Source organism: Petromyzon marinus, chromosome 6, assembly GCF_048934315.1.
Source record: "Petromyzon marinus isolate PM22_M1 ecotype Great Lakes invasive population chromosome 6, UKy_Petmar_22M1.pri1.0, whole genome shotgun sequence".
In the NCBI taxonomy this organism is placed as follows: Eukaryota; Metazoa; Chordata; class Hyperoartia; order Petromyzontiformes; family Petromyzontidae; genus Petromyzon; species Petromyzon marinus.
Window position 1 is genome coordinate 15,270,422 of NC_133672.1, and position 16,418 is coordinate 15,286,839.

The 16,418-nt window shown below is 45.9% G+C and overlaps 1 protein-coding gene across 6 annotated transcripts in view; it reads left to right on the forward strand.

Moving 5' to 3' along the window:
• BIRC6 (baculoviral IAP repeat containing 6) overlaps positions 1–16,418 on the forward strand; it is a 165,484-nt gene that overhangs the window by 4,230 nt on the left and 144,836 nt on the right. For 5 of the 6 annotated variants that reach the window (XM_032947717.2, XM_032947722.2, XM_032947718.2 and 2 more), the window contains exons 2-24: positions 1,065–1,246; positions 1,890–2,027; positions 2,265–2,458; positions 2,761–2,872; positions 3,748–3,830; positions 4,372–4,594; positions 5,599–5,759; positions 6,825–6,886; positions 7,048–7,640; positions 7,891–8,686; positions 8,840–8,989; positions 9,201–9,429; positions 9,899–10,059; positions 10,298–10,426; positions 10,602–10,739; positions 10,870–11,057; positions 11,530–11,666; positions 11,969–12,136; positions 12,551–12,682; positions 13,641–13,738; positions 14,900–15,047; positions 15,772–15,911; positions 16,212–16,346. In XM_032947717.2, the coding sequence (XP_032803608.1) occupies positions 1,065–1,246; positions 1,890–2,027; positions 2,265–2,458; positions 2,761–2,872; positions 3,748–3,830; positions 4,372–4,594; positions 5,599–5,759; positions 6,825–6,886; positions 7,048–7,640; positions 7,891–8,686; positions 8,840–8,989; positions 9,201–9,429; positions 9,899–10,059; positions 10,298–10,426; positions 10,602–10,739; positions 10,870–11,057; positions 11,530–11,666; positions 11,969–12,136; positions 12,551–12,682; positions 13,641–13,738; positions 14,900–15,047; positions 15,772–15,911; positions 16,212–16,346 (4,497 nt within the window). The remainder of the gene's footprint in view (positions 1–1,064; positions 1,247–1,889; positions 2,028–2,264; positions 2,459–2,760; positions 2,873–3,747; positions 3,831–4,371; positions 4,595–5,598; positions 5,760–6,824; positions 6,887–7,047; positions 7,641–7,890; positions 8,687–8,839; positions 8,990–9,200; positions 9,430–9,898; positions 10,060–10,297; positions 10,427–10,601; positions 10,740–10,869; positions 11,058–11,529; positions 11,667–11,968; positions 12,137–12,550; positions 12,683–13,640; positions 13,739–14,899; positions 15,048–15,771; positions 15,912–16,211; positions 16,347–16,418) is intronic. The other variant, XM_032947719.2, reaches the window with a different exon arrangement.

The following is a 16,418-nucleotide window of genomic DNA, read 5'->3' on the forward strand; positions in this document are numbered from 1 at the left end:
GTATTGTCAAAGTCGAACCGCTTTTAACCAACATGACTATATATTTTTTGTCCTCTGTTTTACACATTTTCTATATGTGATGGTTTAGGTGATTTGTTATTTACCATTGTAGATTGTTCTACCTTTGGGCTTACATACATTTGTCTAGTATGCCTATCCACCGATGATGTAATGTCAAATTAAATTGTTTATACAACGCAGTTGGAATCAAGACTACCTAAATTCAACTGCATTGCAAGATGCCGTACAGAAACAGTGGGAATATTTATTTTATAGAGATGCAGTCAATCAGAGATAGAGGCAACAAGAAATATGTTTAGTTGAGACTTGAATAGGTTCAGGGTGTCTGGCATTGATGGTTGGTGGAAGGAATCTCTCTCGGGGCAGCAGAGTAAAATGAGTGACATCCTGAGGAGAAAGGTTGACGGGAGATTTCAACATACTTTTTGTTTGTTTGTTGGAGATGTGGAGTGATCTTAAAATTTATTTGGATGCTCGTAGAGGAATATGATTATTGGAGTGATGTCTCGTTACCACAACTATTTCACTCTAGTTGTGGTCGTGGTTTTTTTTACTTGGTAAGTAATTGTTATTAATTAGTGAACTTTTTTAATACATACGGCTGTTATAATTGCGTATGATTCGTTTGACAGGGCTACAGAGCATGATGTATACATGTTTATTGGCACATTGTCCTAATCATTATGGTATTCAATCTTCATTTATCGTCTGCCTGCATTCCTGATTGTGAATTATTGATCCCATAAATGTATGCTGCTGTTTTTTGTTACAAAGTGAAACCATCTGTCTTCCACTTTTGGTCCACATCTCCCCTAGTTTCACATTTACACACTGTGATTAATTTTAAGCATATGTGTTATTCCAGAAAGTTAACAATGCTCACACATGTTTGGTTTTTACTTTTTAAAAAGTGCATTTGCAGCCACATGACATAATCTCAACAAAGCATTTGTATTTTGTGCGGCTGCTTACAGAATAATATATTTCTGTAAGGAACATGATTAAAATGCCATCATTGTTTTTCTTTCCTTCGCACCTTCCAGCCAAGGCAGGTGGTCAGATCGAGTGCCATTACCTGTCGGGGGTAGATAAGGTGGTTTTCACGGATGGGTTTGCTGTCGGCTGCCGGAAGGATCTTAATGGCATCCTGCTACTGGACACAGCGTTGCAGGCCGCCGTCACCAAGCCTGACGATCCGGTGCACCTGGAGCTGCCTGTCTCAGAGGCAAGTGTTACCTGCGGACACTCCCCTCCATCGGCTCGCCCGTCTCGCACATGTGCTGCTGCCGCCGAGCCCCTGTCTTCCACTGTCACTTAACTGTCATGATAGACCATCGTTTGGACATTTTTTTTTGGAGTGTATTTGAATTCAATGCATTTTGGACTCCACCCATAACGCACTGCCTCTCTTTTTTTATATAACTAGCTTTACTACCCGGCTTCGCTCGAGACTTGGATTCTTGTCTTGGATTAATACACGGCCTACGCGGAGGGTTGGGGGGGGGATGCGGGTGACATCACAGATGTGACGTCACCGCTCACTTGCCGTGCAAAATATATCCATTATTGCGCCCCCTCCCCCCCCAAAATACAGAAGTCTATTTTTATACTTTTTGCATTGTGTACAGTCTGGAAGCTATCCACATGCCAAATTTAAAGTTTGTTGCATGTCGGGAAGTATGCTAAACATTTCGAACAGACACACATGTTCACAAATTTCCCTTATATGTATATAAACATGCCCACTCTGTACAGCATCTTGAGATGTTGTTGCAATAATGCTTTATCAATCCATATTGTACTGCAGTATACAAGTGGTGAAAATAATACACATTTATAGTTTGTGGGTACTTTTTTCAATGTTTCAGGCCCAGCAGCTGCTCTCCGTTTGCCAGAGGAAGATTGATGTTTCTGGCACGGAGGGTTATGACCAGTTCATCTCTCAGCTGAGGGATGGTGTCAGGAGCTCAACACAGGAGCCAGCTCTCAGCCACAAGGTGGCGAAGGTAAGTGAACTACGTTTAATACTTTGTTCAATTTGTAGATTTATACATTAATATTCCATCTATTATTATACTTTAAGTAAATGTACTTTTATTTGAGCAGGTGGGCATTCTTCCAAAAATGTTGGACGTTGGACACGTTACATCACTGCTATCTCAAGACCGAAGCCATGTGCTTGTGCTGGAGATGGAGAAGGTCCGCCAACCACTAATGAGTTTGGTTTAACCTCCCGCTGACAGTGGGCGACGGTGAAGCTGTGCCTGCCGCACCACGTGCTGCGCTCTGCAGCAGCAGGGGTGGTGAACGAGCTCAAGCGTGTCGGCCTCAACTTGGCCGCGCTGCCCGTGGCAGCCGCCCTCATGGACCGCCTCGCCTACCTTCTGCCCAGCGCTCAGGCCGAGCTGGGAGGGGGGCCAGGGCGGCCCGTAGATAGGCAAGTCGCTGGTGCAGGCTGAGCCCCCGCATGTACTACGTCACATTTAAGTGCTTTAGCCTTTTTAACGCTCCGGTTGCTTTTTCTGATATCGGGTTTCATTTATTTTAGTGTAGTGCTTCTAATGGAAAAAAATACATTATCTGCCTTTGGCTGCATTACAAGAAAGGCTGATTTGAAAGATTGACGTATTATCTAATAGTAATTGTCTTTTGGATTCTCTGTAATGTCCGTTTGTCTAGCTTGGGGATGGGAGTTTAATTGCGGATCGCTTAATAAAATGTAGTTTTTGGTTGTGTCAGGTCCCTGATGTACAGCGAGGCGAACCGGCGGGAAACGTTCACGTCGTGGCCGCACGCCCACTACAGATGGGCACAGCCCGACCCTATGGCTCAAGCCGGCTTCTACCACCAGGTTGTACGAACGCTCTCGCTACCCTGGCGCGCCCGCACGCAAAGCATGGTCCACAAAAACCTTTTTGCTATATTATTATTATGCTTGCTCTAGCCAGAGTGTTGGGCAACTGCCACCTTTTCTTTAGTCATTCGGGAATAAATCTTTGCATTTTTTCCCACGTGTTACATTTTTATCGCACTTGTAAGCCTTGAGAATGTGCGCTTTAGTTGTTTACCAGTTTTAGGTTTTGTTCTCAACTGCCTTAATTGTTGACCTTGTCTTTGACACTTTTACATCATAAACATGTGGATACATAACGGTGTAAATAGACGGGCGCAAATTATGTGGCACTGTACATCTCATTGGCACTGAAACCAGATCGCGCCAGATGCACTGCTTCAAACAGGTGGCCAAGTGAGCAGCTCAAACCTTGCACGAGGAAATCCCCTGTGAAGGCGAACCCACATTTATGAATTCAAATATTTTATGATTACTGTACATGACATCTTCGTTGAACGGCTCAAGGAATGTGTACAAGCATGGTTTGTGATGACGCTTAAGGAACACATTTGTTTGGGCGTAATGGTTATCCTCCCCTTACGTGTCACATTTTACCAATGTATAGGTGTGTCCTCACGAAAATGCCATTTGCTCATGGCAGCTCCTATGGTCTGATATAAGCTATAAGCTTTTAGTTTGCATGCCGATGAAAAGTTAACCATCCATGTAAAAAGACAATTGCTTAAGGCATAGGGGCTTAAGATTACTTTATTTATATATGAAATGCTCTTGGATTTAATGGGTGTGGCAATTACATTTGTGCTTAAAGTCTTCTGCTCACTACTCATGCTCCCACTCATCATGTTAAAACATGCTCGTTTTTTCCCATACAGCCGACCTCCAATGGAGATGACAGAGCCATGTGCTTCACATGCAGTGTGTGCCTCGTCTCTTGGGAGCCCACAGATGAGCCTTGGTGAGCACAGGGTTCACATGTTGTGCCCTGCTTTGTGTGGCAGCACTGCCTCTCCTTCTATTGTTACTCAATATGTCGTGGTAAATATGGCATCCTTGTGTATATTATTGATACTAGAGAAGTAAAATTCCAATGAATGCTGTTTGTTTGTGTGCGTGAATATATGCTCCAACGCACTGATATACAGTGAGGGGAAAAAAAGTATTTGATCCCCTGCTGATTTTGTACGATTGCCCACTGACGAAGAAATGATCAGTCTATAATTTTAATGGTAGGTTTGTTTGAAAAGTGAGAGATGAATAACAACAACAAAAATCCAGAAAAACGCTTGTCAAAAATGTTATAAATTGATTTGCATTTTAATGAGGGAATAAGTATTTGACCGCTCTGCAAAACATGACTTAGTACTTGGTGGCAAAACCCTTTTTGGCAATCCCAGAGGTCAGACAGTGCAGTTAAACCCAGCGTGGTTACTCTGGTTATGTTTGTCAGCTCTTTGCACCCCTGTCTCTGCACCTCTGCTGTGTGCATTGGGCTTCAGGTCTGAGCATGAGCGACACTCGCCGAACTGTCCGTACGTCAAGGGCGAACACACGCAGAACGTGCCGATAGCAGTGACGCTGGCAACAGCGCCATCTCAGGTGCCCCAGGGCGATGGTTCGGAACGCGTGGCCTGGCTGGGTGTTGGCAGCTGCCCCGCCACGCTCGCCACCAGCACCCGTCATGGCCGCGTCTGCATTTGGGACGTCCACAAGCAGATGAAGGTACGGGGGTCATCTTGTGTCTACTCAAGACCGGTTCCAATGAGCTGCATCACTGTTAGTGATGGTCGTGTCACTCCAGGAAAGCATCACCAAGGCTCAAGACTCTTTCTGTGGGGTGTTGTGCATTGGAATGTTTGGTCAATTTCTTTATAAAGGAGTGTTTCACGTTGAAGAGAAAATCGAACTACTTAGAGAAATTCTACTCCAACAGATGAACTGTAAACGATGGCCTCGGGAGTAACCGATGGACTCGGCAAACATCTCCACTATTTCCAAAACACCCTCGCCAGAGTAATTTGCCTGGCCCTACCTCTCATGAGTTATTGAAACATTTTGAAAGTGTAGGACTGGTTTCCAGTGCACAATAGAGTCAAGTTCAAGGTTGCAGTACTTGCTCTTATAGCAACAACATCAAACTGGTCTACCAACTTACCTGAGCAATGCCATCCACCCATATGTCCCATCATGAAATTTAGGCTCATCTGTTATGGACCTGCTTCTGCTGTGTGAATCCACTTTATTTAGGACAGCCCTGGTGTTCTGGAATAGTCTGCATATTGAAGTCCGGTCAGCTTTGATCATTGGTGCTTTTAAGACCGGACTAAAACATTTATTTTCTGCTGTTCACATTTAGTTAAACATTTTCAGTGCCATCTTAGCTTTGCGTTGGATATGGCTCATATATCTTTAATTGATTGGATCTGCATTGCTGGATTGATAAACATTTGCTACCATGGATCTGCATTGCTGGGTTGATAAACATTTGCTGTACTACCATATTGTGGTCACCTTGCAGCCTCGTGGGTTTAAAAGTGTAATTTACATTGTCCGCAAACCCTTTACTTGAAAGCTCTCGATTACAGTTGCCCATCACCTAGACGATTAAAATTTTTGTTGATATTTGCCTTAAGAAAGGTGTTCAGTGCGTGATACCCGAGACATTCTGTTCGTGTGGCCTTGAATGCGACATTTTCCTTGCTCATGTAACGAATCCTGGCTCGCAGGTGCAAGCACGGTTCTGCATGAACCCCCGCGACCCCATGATTATGCGGAGATTGGCGCGCACGGAGCGTATTTCCGCCGACGAGGATTCCACAAAGCCCTGCCTCACGTGGACCGACGACACCTCGAGCAGCTCGGATGTGCCTCGCCTTGAGAGCGACAGGTGACCCTGCCGGCAGCCTTCCTGTGCCATATAGCTCCGATTTTTGCAATCGCATGAACCTTCACAAAATTGCAATGGTCCATCCTGGTGAAGTGTGGTCGAATAAACCTCATGACTCCACATCGTGGGAAACCCTCATCCAGCACTGGATTGGCGGTAGGGTTGTCAAGTATGCATGTCAGCAAGCACAAAAAGGAATGCACAACCAACAAGTATCTACCTAGGGCTGTGTTGTTCCAGGCTGTCTGGCATGCATTGGCGGCTTTCAAACCTTTTAATACATAGTCCAACCCATCATTTTTTATTATGTCAATGTAGTGATGTCACTTGTGTGATGTGCTCCTGTTTGATCTTGATTTTTAATTTTAGCGTTAACTCACGTTGGACAAAAATTTCGATTTGAAGCTTTCGTGACTGCAGGGATTCATATTCTTGGTTCTTTCGGTAAAGTCACCACGTAGAAGGGAAACAGTAAAATAGTAAAAATATAAAACAATAAAATTCTCACGACGTTTCGACTGCAACACAAGCAATCATCATCAGGTGTGAAAACCACAGCAAGAAAATTGAAAAAAGGGGCTTTTTTTTTACGTTAGCACCACAGAGAGCGATTTGGCAGTTTGTTCAGATGGACGAGTCCATCTATGTTCGGAAAAGAGGAGGGGGGAGACGAAAATAATGGATGCAGTCTGAAAGCCACTGTAAGCGTGAACAATCAATTAAGACCCGAAATGGTTTATCAAATCATTCCAATGATTGCTAAGCCAGATTCCACTGGATAGTTATGTATATACAAGAAAGTGGTAGTTGCTTCACATAATTATTGAACAGTGATTGTACAAAACATTTGCAAGTAGAAATGCATTTCTAGAACAAGTCTTTGCTTAAACATATTTTCACTGTTGAAATAATTTACGCACATGATATGCAAATTGTATTTTAATTTTATCATTCATCATAATTGAAACTTAAAACTGTTATTTTTATTAACCGATTTAGTGAAATAGGTAACAGTTTGCAGCTCTAAAAAAATCTGTTCTTTCATGTTCAATCTTTTGTCTGCAGTGATGACCAGCTTGAAGATTCTGACTCCGAACCCCTTCCTTCACTTGCTGAATTAATAATGGGTGAGCAAGCATTTTTGCACTGGAATTTATTGTTTAAGAATAAATGAACAATTAGCTTTATCTGTTAAATGTCCTTTTTCTAAAACGAGCAGTTGACGAAATTTTCGTTCAATTAAACAGTCAAAACGCCTGTTTTCCATGTGCCCTGGCTGTCCGGACAGGTGCGTCGAGTGTCAAGGAGGATTCCGCAGCAGTCACATCCCTCGAGGTCACGGCACTGACCCTGCTGCAGCAGCCCGAGACGCAGCAGTGGGAAATGGTCGCCAGTGTCATCGACGGGGCGGTGAAGGACTTGGAGGAGCTGCAAGAGAACATGTCCCCGGTGCTGTGTGGTGGCGGGGGGAAGCCAGCCAGCTCCAAGGGCGGAGGGACCAAGGAACAGATGAGCCTCCTCTCGGTTCCCTGCTTGCTGGCCGGCGTGCTCGTTATCTCTAAAGCAGCTCCAGTGGGCTCCAGCGAGTGCAGTCAGCTGCAGAATGCCGAGCCCTCTCAGACCGAACGGGTAATGGCTATGGAGGTGGAGTCTTCGCTGAACCTGAGCCAAGGCTCCTCTCAGACGGGGCCACGCATGGTCCCCATGCTGCTTACGTACGCCATCAAGGGCTCAGAGGAGAAGGAAGGGAAGAGCTTCTCGCAGCTGGATGCCCTGGTGAGTGGGAAGAGCCTGCCAGAGGAGGACATTGGGGTGGGTGGTACCTTCCCAGTACCGCAAATCCTGGAGCTGGAGCTTGACCAGCACCAGTTCTTCCTGCAGGTAGGTTGTGCATTCGGGAAACGCTGCTCAGATTGAGTCGGCTTACGGCTCTTGTATTTTTTTGTTACTCTCCCCGGTCTTTGACAGATCCCCTTGTTCTAAAGTCAGCATGCCCAGGATAAGAGAATCATAACCATAGAGCAATAAATATACCAACAGGAAAACAAGCACAAGTAAAACTATTGCAACAAGGCACAATGAGATGGCGCTCCATGCTGACAGTATTTTATCCTTTTTTTGCTTATTGCAGGAGCCCATTGGCGTGAGCTACGTGCAGCAGCTGGCACAGGCCACCCAGGGCCTTACAAATGTGGACCGGAAGTCGTCCGGGACGGTGGTTCCAAGGCCTGGGGCACTGGTGCAGTGCCTCCCTCTTCCCCGCTTTTCTGAGGAAGAACGGATGTCCGTGCATTCCATCACGCCGTGCTCGGACGGGATGCACATCCTCGTCATTCTGGAGCCCCGTGCCTCGGATGCCACCACGGCAAGTGGCGTGGAGGCCATGAACAGGCTCAACTCTGCGCTGTGTGAGGCCGAGGGGCAGGGCATGAACAGTAGCTCGCTTAAGCCGTCGCTCAACCGGCACGAAAGCGACGTCGAGGACGCTGAGACCAGGGCTACGAGCGGTGGCTACTGCCTGCTGTACAAGCTCAACTTCAACACCCGCACCGTTACTCTGCACGAGGAGCCTGTCAGAATACACCGCATCGCCGACCCCAGCAACGCCATCACATCGCTCATCCTCCTCTCTCCCGACGCCTTCAACGGGCGAGACGAAGACCTGGAGGAGCAGTCTGAAAAGGTGCATTTGGGCCAGACTCAGCCTTCCAAGCCCGGCGTGCCAGATGAAAAAAGGATGCTTGGTGCTCACCTAGGCCACTTTGTGGTGACGACACGAGAAGGTTATGTGAAGATCATGGAGCTGTCTACGTTTGAGACGGTGGCTTCAGTTGTCCCACCGAAAAAGGACAACAATGGCACAGTCGACCCTTTTGTGTCTGTGGTGTACTGCTCAGGCTCGGACAGGCTGTGTTCCTGCACACGAGGTACGTGCTTGCCCCCTGTTCCGTCACTGCAGCACACGTACTCGTGTCTCCGTGGTGCTGTGTTCTTCATGGTGAATTGTACACACATGGTACTGCGATTAAGTTTCCAATGCTTGGCTGTGTGCTGTGGCTGACTCTTGTAAAATTCCATAGGTGGCGAGATCCACTTTCTGCAGGTGGGGGAGCCAAACGAGGAGGTGGATTCGGTGACCATGTTTCAAGAGAGCTCATGCACAAAAGCCGAGGAGAAGGTCCAGGAAGCAAGCAAGCACTCTGCAAGCCCTGCCAGCCCTGCCATGGCCGGTCAGTACCGCCCTATTTCCCCGTTTGTGGCGTGCAGGTACCAGCGTTACAGCCTGCATTCAGGAAAGTGCAGAAAAATCCGAGCAATATTTGTATTATAATTTTTATGCCATTTTTTTGCAGTTGGGGGCAATGATTAGTATGTAGTATGTAAATTCCAATATGAGCATTTACGATTTGCCTTGCCACGTGGCTGGTGTGGTGTGCGCAGGCGTGGAGCTCCTGGCGGCGCAGCCTGTGCTCACCACGTCCGCCCTGACGGCGCTGGTGGAGCTCACGCAGTTTGAGACTCTGACGCCGCGCTTCTCGGCCACGGTGCCGCCCTGCTGGGCCGAGCTGCAGCAGGAGCAGCAGCAGAGACGCCATCCGCAGCATCTGCACGGGCAGCAGCATGGGGATGCAGCACAGCATACGCGCACCTGGAAGTTGCAGCCAGACAAGTGAGCCCTGAGATGCCACCTTGGCAGTTGGTTGTTTTTTTGTTCTCTGATTTTTACTTGCTTCACTGTTATTTTATTTGTTTTTCATTTGTCAGTTTTGGTGTGGACAGGTTACTCTTGCAAATAAAACTATCCTGCTCTCTTTGAGTTCTCACCTGGTTAAACAAATGAAGTTTAACTTCAATTATCGGCTTGTTCTCTATGCCATTGTGAACAGAAGTTAGGAAATGCATCGTTCTGTATTTGGTCGTGGGCATTAGTTTGTTGCTTTGCAATCTGCATTGCCACCTTTGCTCTTACAACCTCTCTCTTTGTGCGAGCCGGTGATTGGTTAATTATATTTTCATCCTTTATAACCCGCGAGGAGGCTATTGAGACCAAAGTGACTGTTCTTCATGTATAAGTTACGATTTTATTTTCTTCATATATTTCAGTGGTTGATTTTTGTTTGTATAATTCTTTTTTTCAGTAAAAGCTGGGATGAGCAAATATTTGAGATTGTGCTGCCCAAAGTGTGCATGGTTGGTCACGTGGACCTGAAGTTCATACTGAACACAGACGTGGCCAGTATTCCTCAGATCCAAGTTACACTGCTGCGGAATCGCTCTCCTGGCCTCGGCAAGATCAATGGTAAAACCCACATGGACAGCACACCCACACCTGCCAAAGCCATGTCACTTTAAACACTAATGAGCCTTGTTTATCCTTGACAAATTCCTAAATTGTCAGCATAATGTTTAAAATTCTCAGCCACATGATGATGTTTTGTCATCATGTGGCCAGGTACGTGTAGCTTTGACAATACTTTTTCAGTGGCTTTATTTAGTCTAAATTGTCATTGGTGTTGCTTGTGGTGTTTGTATCTCAGATTGTGCCGTTGACTCGAAAGTCGCATTTCCTTTGACTACCCCATGGTGCATGAACTCAGCGAGCCAGGGCTCTTCACTGTTAGATGGAAGGGAGGGTTGTGAGGCCATGGATATCGATGAGGGCACAGGTGAGAGGTCACCTACCATTGCCTGTTTTTCACACATTTTGAAATCGAATTGTAACCCATGTTTTGCGATGAACTCGAATCAAGATAACCAGGTATGTTTTACATGCACATCCGTAGTGTGAAATATAATTCTTCCCTGGTCACCTTCCCCCTCAATGTTTCTGGTTGCACACAGAAGCCGGCACAAAGTTGTGCGCCTTCCTGGATGACCACAAAGAGGACATCCTGTGTGGGCCTGAGTGGCTGGGCAATGGCTTGGACTTGTCCGGCCATGCCGGCGTGCTTACCCTTACCAGCCCCGCACTCATCAAGGGTATGTTCACCACACTTCTGGCGACCTATAAACGATTGAAATGTCTTGTTTTGCACAGTATTATAACCTACATTCATTGTTTTTTGTATTTTAAATATTTTGCCTTCTATTTACTCTCCTGTTGTAACAGGCATGGCCGGGGGAAAGTACAGATCGTTTCTCATTCACATCAAGGCGGTCAATGGTGATAGGGCAAATGAGGATGGGAGTTACGCAGGGAACAATGGTCGCTCGATTTACCGAGCCCCAACACTCAAACCAACGACCAACCAGGGCCACTCTTTGGCCACGTTCCTCCTCAAAGCCACAGCCACCAAAGTAAGCCATTGCTTTTAAGTAGCACTTTGTAATGCTCACCTTGAGATGCAATGTTTATACGATCCATGTGTTTTTTTTGGGTTAAGCCGCGTGGTCGTTTTATGCCAAAATTCTTCTCTACTCTTTACCGCCAAACAAGATTGCCACTTTTACAAAAATATTATTTGTACATTGGTCACCGGTGGTGTGAGACTTTTCCTGATATTTTGCGTGCACTCAAACTGGATTGAGCTCCTTCAAGTAGTGTACTCAAAAATTGAGTGGACTGCATCAGCTTACTCTGTTTAATGACAAGAATTTTAGAATTAAATGTGTGGCCTAACCCAAAAACGAAATATCATCCTGTTTGCTATAAAAAAAAATCGATATTTTAAGTTGCATGATCACATGTTGATTGCTTTATAAGGAGCATTTCTTATGGTTTGTGAGATGGTTATTGTATTTTTAATCAACATTGTCAATGGTTTGCTAGGATAAAGGAGCCACACCCAAGTTTGGAGAGAATGGGAACTCATCCAAGAAGTCTAAGAAGTTGCAGGGCTGCGATGTGCTGCAGGAGGTGTCAATCACCATACGCAAATTTAAAAAGACTTCCGTTCCAAAAGAAAGGTGAGATATATTTTAATGAAACATACAGTCCTTAGCACATGGATAAATCCTGAGGTTTTATTGTAGACTTTGGCATAGGTGATTTTGTTTGGCAAAATAGTGAGCAAATGGACGTTTTGTTGATGGTTTTAATTCCAAAAGTTGTTGTTTGCAAAAAATGTCTCATTAAGACAAGCCCAGAAGGATCTCTTCTAGAACCCATTGTTTAAAATAAAAAAGTGCTGCAGTAGCATGTGGTGTGGATGTGGTGTTACGTAGGTGTTAAATGTCGTCTGTGCTGTCGATATTTGTTTGGGCCGCAGGGTTCAGCGGCTGGCGATGCTGGAGCTGGCGGACTTCCCCGAGCGGCTGCTGCTCCTGCTGTGCCTCCGGACGGACGAGGGGCCACCTCCCACGGAGCAAGCCCGGAGCCTGGCCCTCGACGTGTTGTGCTGGCTGGCGGGCGTGCATGCTCATGCGCAGCAGTGCAGGTACACTCGCAGCGCTACTCTTAGCGCAGAGCTCATGAAAAATAGAGCCAAGCGTTGAACTATGCCTCTGACAAAATCTCCTGGAAGGATGCCTGGTCATGCTTTGATAGCTGACAGACGTGCATAAAGCAAAAGTTGAAGGCTGCTGCGGGTCTTCGTTGCCAACAGAGGAAAGTGTATACAAATATTTGTTTTTCTACGATGCTCAAACCAGGCTGTACTGACCAGCATGGTGTTATATGCTCCAATAACACCCACCACCTTTCCAGCAGTGGATTAACAAATTGGCTGTCCTTGTATGTAGAAAATTGCCCAGGCATCTGCACTTAGCGGCAGTTGGAGGTCAAGCTTTGAACGGGTCTTTGCGGAGGCGGGTAGTTTAATCCAATTATGTCCCATGCCCTGCCCGTCCAGCTCCAAGGATGGTGTGGACAGCCTGTCGATTAAAACGCAGTGCCATCTGGTGGATCTGGTGCGTTGCTGCTTCCTGGAGGCTGGCCGCAGTATCGCTCACAAGTGCGCCAAGTTTCTCACACTCTGCATCAGGTAACGCTGTCCAATTTTTTTCATGTAGCAGTCGTATGTTAACGTGGTGTAAGAAATGTGATTATCTTGAGTGTGAATTAACTTCCTTAACGTTGTACAAATTACACTAAACCCTATCTATCCACGAGGGTTACGTTCTTGTAAATGTTCGTGAATGCTGAATTCGCGGTTGCATAAACCTTGTTCCAATGGAAAAAATGGGGTTACGTTCCTCGTCCGAGTGAACATAGGGGCGAGTGGTAAATGTTTACTAATAGTGACTACAATAAATAACAAATTACAAATAACAATGTGTTTTTTCATTTCCTTTTAATGATGATTTGATGATGATGGAGGTAGTGGTGATGGTGAGGCATTCAGGAGGATGACTCCTCGGGAGATATAGGTGTTTGATAACAATGCCGCACAGCTGTTATCATTTTGGCACTCTGGGGAGCACAAGTCGAACATTTTCCCCGATTGCATTCGTATTCATTTTACTGGACCTCAGTCGACTTGTTTATACCAAAATTTATTCTCGAGTCGATTTGTAAGTACGTATAAAGTAAACATGCACAATCACCACCTCAGCGAGATTACGGCGAGACTGAGGACTAAGCGGGAAGCTGAGGTGGCGTGCCTAATCTTCGCAGACAGTTTCAAATGTAAAATTCTGCGCGCACCTCCACGGTGTTAGAGGTCTGGCACTACGTACACTTGCGAATACTGGAGTCCTGTGGGTCGCGAATAGGGAATTGGTAAACATTTAGTAACTCACGAAACTCGTGAATCCAAAACTCGTGCATGGCGATGGTTTTTACTGTATTTACTATTTCTAAGCATATATATTTTGTGAGCTGGATTATTGCATTGCAGGATCCTGAGGGGTGGCGTCGACTTGGGAGAAGCTTTCATCTTGCAGTCGATTGAGTGGCCAATGATGATTTGTTTTAAAATATATGTATTCACTTTCCAACAGTAATGGAAGGACGGAAGCAATCAGAAAAGAGTTCAGCCGAGCTCTGCTCCTGGCCCTGCTGGACAATCTCCCGTACATTCCTGCGGCTGCCACTGCAGGTGAACCTGCCTTGCAATCCCCTAAGGTTTATCTGAGGTGACTGAGTTTGGCTAAATTGCATACATTGATCTGTGACGCAAGCAAATCCAGCAGCGTAGGTGTGCATGTTGACCACAGGTGACACCAGCGAAAAGTCTGATTTTTTAAATCTTATTATTTGGGCTTTTCTGAGATGAATCCATCTTCAAATTACTTGCACCAAGTTAACTTCGAAATATGGCTGGCAAAAGTTTCTGAACCGCTTGGTTTATCCAGGTTGCATTGCATGCCAACTATTAAGTGTTAAATAGGCACATGCCATCAGCTTGCTCTAAAAATTCAAGCTTTGTTACTTTTGTAAATTTATTTTTGTTTTTGCTTTAGCAGCACACACAGGCATAACAAGTTGGATGACATGTATAGAAATTTGCACATGGCTCTCAGATCAGTATGAAACACCTACCACTTGGGACAGCAGATGAATAGTCATCATACTTTTAGAGCTATCGCCTTTGTAATGATTCCTTTCAACAATCAAAATATTCGCGAGCGTTTGTGGAGGAAATTTATTCTATCACTGCCACGCTGCTGAAACGGAAGTTAGGGAGGGAGGAAAATGTGTTGGTGCTGCCAAATGAGGGTAGTAGAGGCGAGGCAACTGTCCAGAAAACGTTCAGGAGGGTCCTGCCAAATTTGAGCAGTGGGGTTGTCCTTGAAGTAATTTGTGAGCCATTTTGGCAAATTTAGACAGGCGTGCTTTAGCATACCTTGGTGTAGCTCCCATGAAAGTACCAGCGAAGGTTGTGGTGCTGCCAGGGCATACAAAAATACATTCCACATAAATGTTTTTTTTTTGTCCAGATGTCTGTGATTATGGGGAGTGGTATGGGTAGCAGTTCGCGTGCTATGCTACAAACACGGCTACCCGAGTTCGATTCCTGCTCACAGCCAGCACCAGTGACGATTATCTGAACCTCTTCTGGGCCTCCCTTGGATCGACTCGGCTTCAAATGAGTACCTGGTGCAATGTGTAAACATCATCACTGGGGCAAAAAGATGGCTGGGGTGTGGGCGTTGGCTACTCCACCCCCTCGTATGCTGTGCTGCCATTCATAGGTGCTTACTAAGAGCAGCTGACCCAACAATCTGTTAAGGCTTGTCTTTTCCTGTTATTTATATAGGAGCCCTGTACTGGTATTTCGTGCTGCTGAATTACGTGAAGGAGGAGGACCTGGCTGAGTGCAGCACGGCGTGCGCCGCTTTGCTCATGGCTGTGTCGCGTCAACTCACAGACAGACTCACGCCACTGGAGGCGCTGCTGCGGGCACGGTGAGACATGCGTGTGCACACAGAGCCCGGGCTTGGCTCTTGAGCTCAAGTTTTAAAGTTTTTTTGTTTAACCGGGTGCGCACGCAAGAGACCATTGGCAAGAGTGAACTGGGACATTCGTCTTCCAGTAGGGGGTGATGATTGCTATATATCGTCGAAATTGATTGATTTGCGGATAATTTACAAATCGTTATATTTGGACTATTCTTGTGAATGATGTCAAGGGATCTTTCGCATCCACTGGGAAGCAGACAGCACAAATTAGACCCACAGTATTAATTAGGGCAGCCTCTGTATTCAAACCATGAGCCTCTGCAACAAGTGGGGCGAATGTGCTACCGGTGTAGCAGAATGATATGCGCTGTAGCAGAATAATATAATTGGCTTAATTCTAATATATGGCATGCAAATACAAAATCGTCTGTCCAGGTTGTATCCGTTTTCATTTATTTAATGAACACAGGGATATAATGTGAGAAATTAACCCATTGCTGAAGACCTCATGCTATGTCGATCCTTGGGGTTGTATGGCCATACTTCATCACGCTGGTCAGTGCAGGTTCGTGAAAGGGAGGACTGGCTCAGAGCGCGATCACCACCGATATTAGCTATGGCTAAGAACAAAACTCATGTCGACAGGTTCACAGAGCAGTGTGCTAAAAACTGCACCATGCCTTCACCCATTAATAACCTAAATTGATTTTCGTGTTCCATGTGACTCCAGGTATGGGCTGTACCGCTCCCCGTTCGACCCCCTGTTGTTTGACTTTGAGATGAGCGGCTCCTCTTACAAAAACGCCTACCTGGTGAGCAGCTCCAGCAACGTGCAATCCGACGAGATCGACCTCTCCGAGATCATGACAGGTGGGGAGCTTCATCGTGAGTTACATGATGCTGCATCATGGAAGCATGCGTGTTGACTAAAAATCATATCCAAATAACATTTCGCTTTGCATGACAGGAGCATTCCATTTATGCCTATGTAGAATGTTGTGAAGAGGGCGGTGTTTATTAACTTTTTCCAATGGATATATTGGCCACTGTCTGAGGAATGTTCAAGAACAGCTCTCCCCCAATGCTCATTTGAGTGTGTAGACACTTTAACTTTGCGTATTAAAATCAGTTTCTCTGACTAGTGTATGTCCCTTGTGTGTGGTGGTGCAGGTAACGGCAAGGTGGCTGGAGGTGCAGCTGCCGACAGCAGCTTCACCGCACTTACGGGGCTGCTGGAGGTGGAGCCACTGCACTTCACGTGCGTGGCCACCAGCGACGGCACCCGCGTGGAGAAAGACGAGAGGGGTGCGCTGTTTAATGCCACTTTTACTCACCATTGGTGAATGCTTTAGCACAATGTCGTGCTTGGAGTTGAAA